The sequence below is a fragment of the Acromyrmex echinatior genome, chromosome 5 (assembly GCF_024713525.1).
Source record: "Acromyrmex echinatior isolate Ae372 chromosome 5, ASM2471352v2, whole genome shotgun sequence".
Classification (NCBI taxonomy): Eukaryota; Metazoa; Arthropoda; class Insecta; order Hymenoptera; family Formicidae; genus Acromyrmex; species Acromyrmex echinatior.
Window position 1 is genome coordinate 2,388,051 of NC_141856.1, and position 2,502 is coordinate 2,390,552.

Genomic DNA, 2,502 nt, shown 5'->3' on the forward strand with positions numbered 1-2,502 from the left:
ATGATGTATTATAGATTAGGCAATGCGAATGGAATCGAAATTGATCGTCTCTGTAAGAAGCTAAGATATAAAATACGACAAATAAATGTTGGTCAGACAAAGAGACAATTGAGCACGAGACTACACGAACATATCTCTGACATCAAAAAGAATACAGATTTTCCTACTGTCATAACTGATCATCGAATCAATTTTGATCATAATTTCAAATGGAACGATGTGAGAATTTTGGATTGCGAATCTTCTTACAATAAGAGATTGGTATCTGAAATGATTCATATTAAAAGACAGAAACAAGGCCTTAATAGACAAAACGATACCGAATCTTTACCCGATACTTATTCACAGATCATCCAGTCTCTTTCTCCCTCTAAATTGCTTTCCCTTCCCCATCCTTCTCTTCTCTCCTTACTTTCTCTCCCTTCCACTTTATTCTTTCCTTCTTATTATTTTTTCCCCCTTCCCTTTCTAGTTTTCCATTTCAACCTTCTTGTCTTTATATGTCGTACTTTATATCTTAGCTTCTTAGAGAGACGATCAATTTCGATTCCATTCGCATTGCCTAATCTATAATACATCATTTCGACATACACATAAGGTATTTATTGTGAATTTATTTGTTCTAAACTTATCATACATATGCAATGCATGTTGGCGATTTTACTCTTTTTTCTTATGTGCTTGTCTTATAATATCAAAGATAATTTTTGCCTCTTCCTTTAAATTTGACTTATTATTTATAACTTATTTGTACTTTCCTTTTTACTGTTTGCGACTCGATTCGTACTTTTCTTATTGTTCTTATTATTTTTATTTTTATTTACTTCTACCGTTAATTTATTATTACAATTTATACTTGCTAACAGAAACATGTTCGTCCTTATACACACATACGGTTCGGAGGAGCACATTTTTGTCAACTATAATCGTTTATTTGATTTCCTCTCAATTTGGAGCGAGTTTTATAGTTAATTTGCGTCCGAATGCGAATTTTACTTGATCTCTTATGTTTTTTATCTACGTTATAACTCTATTGTTAATTTACTTTGTCACACTAATTTATTTGTCACATTGAAAATGATCCAACTAGGATCGAAACGTTTGTTCACCTTCTGATTGTCAAATTATATTTTACGTTTTTAATTTATGACAGTTTTATTTCAAAAAAACTTTTTTAACTACTCATACTGTTTGTCAATTTATGTTTTAGGCTCGTAGCCCTTTTTATTTTTACTTATTTATATTAAGTTTATTACATTTTTTTTTATTTTCATACAGTATATATGTATTACTATTATGCTATATGTATTATCTTAATTTATACTTCGTGTATGTTTTTTAATATTATTCCATATTATAATATAATATTTTCATACAGTGTACATGTTACTATTATCATTACAATTTACACGTAATGCATATTTTTTACATTTATATAAGTATTACTATTATGTTTTATGAAGTATTTATTATGTATTACTATTATTTTCATTTCATGTATCGTACATTTATATACGTATTTTATATCTATACTGCAAAAAGAAGATGAATGAGAAGTAATAAAAAATATACGTTTATATACTTGTATTGATATATTTTTTATATGCAGAAATAAAATATATGAATCAAAATTTAACAAATAACATTGTTTTTGTGTATCCATGAATTGTGCGATCCATCAAATTCCAACCACTTGACGTACAGCTTGTTTCCCTTCCTGCGCAGTACTTTCTCCACGAGATATACGTCCGGATGAGTAGCGCGATGCAACTTGTACTCGAAGAACGTTCCAGCGACGTATTTTCCGCGATAATCCTCGAGTAAATAAGTTATTGAATTAATACGCTGCACCTTAACGATAGTAAACACCTCGATGGTCCAATTTGGCGTGTAACGCTTCTCAAAAATCGTCTTGTACTTGCTCACCTGTACCAAATCGCCTACTTTGAATTTTGTAGGGCCCGCGATCTTTATCGCGCTGTACACCGTGTCCAAGAGTCTTTCAGCTATCGCGGGAGTTACTTCGGCGGGTCGCATGCCGATGGTGTGATGCTTGTGCGCATTTTAATCTGACACGAGACGCGGCAGCTGGTCGACCCACTTGTAATTACCGTTGAGCGTAAACATCTTTCACATGTCGTTCTTGAGCGTGCGATTGAACCATTCGATCACTGACGCTTTCAACGTCGAATACGTGGAATAGTGAATAACATCGTGCTTTTTCAAGATTTTCTGCACATCAGCGTTGTAAAACTCTTTCCCCATATCCGTTTGTGAATTTTTCGGACATCTCTCTCGAACGATCTCAGCGATAGAGTTAGCCGTCTCGCTTCCACTCTTGCTTTGGTACGGTCCACGCGTATTTGCTCAACATATCGATGACGATGAGTATGTATTGGTGGCCTCTGTTGAAGCCCGAGTACAGGCGCATTTCTACGACATCAGCCTGCCACAGATCGTATTCCCGGACTATGACGCTTTCGCGGAAAATTTTTTCTCACA

General features: G+C 33.9%; 1 protein-coding gene across 1 annotated transcript; it reads right to left on the reverse strand.

Annotated features, from left to right (window-relative positions):
• Positions 1–1,527: 1,527 nt before the first annotated feature.
• On the reverse strand, positions 1,528–2,037 carry LOC105151185 (uncharacterized). Its single transcript, XM_011064741.2, has 2 exons — positions 1,638–2,037; positions 1,528–1,532 (listed from the first exon to the last, which is right to left on the reverse strand). The coding sequence occupies exons 1-2, from the start codon at positions 2,035–2,037 to the stop codon at positions 1,528–1,530; spliced, it is 405 nt and encodes a 134-aa protein (XP_011063043.2).
• Between the last annotated feature and the right edge of the window lie 465 nt (positions 2,038–2,502).

Excerpts from the sequence above, each read along its gene's own strand:
- LOC105151185 (XM_011064741.2), bottom strand. The coding sequence starts at position 2,037 with ATGCGACCCGCCGAAGTAACTCCCGCGATAGCTGAAAGACTCTTGGAC.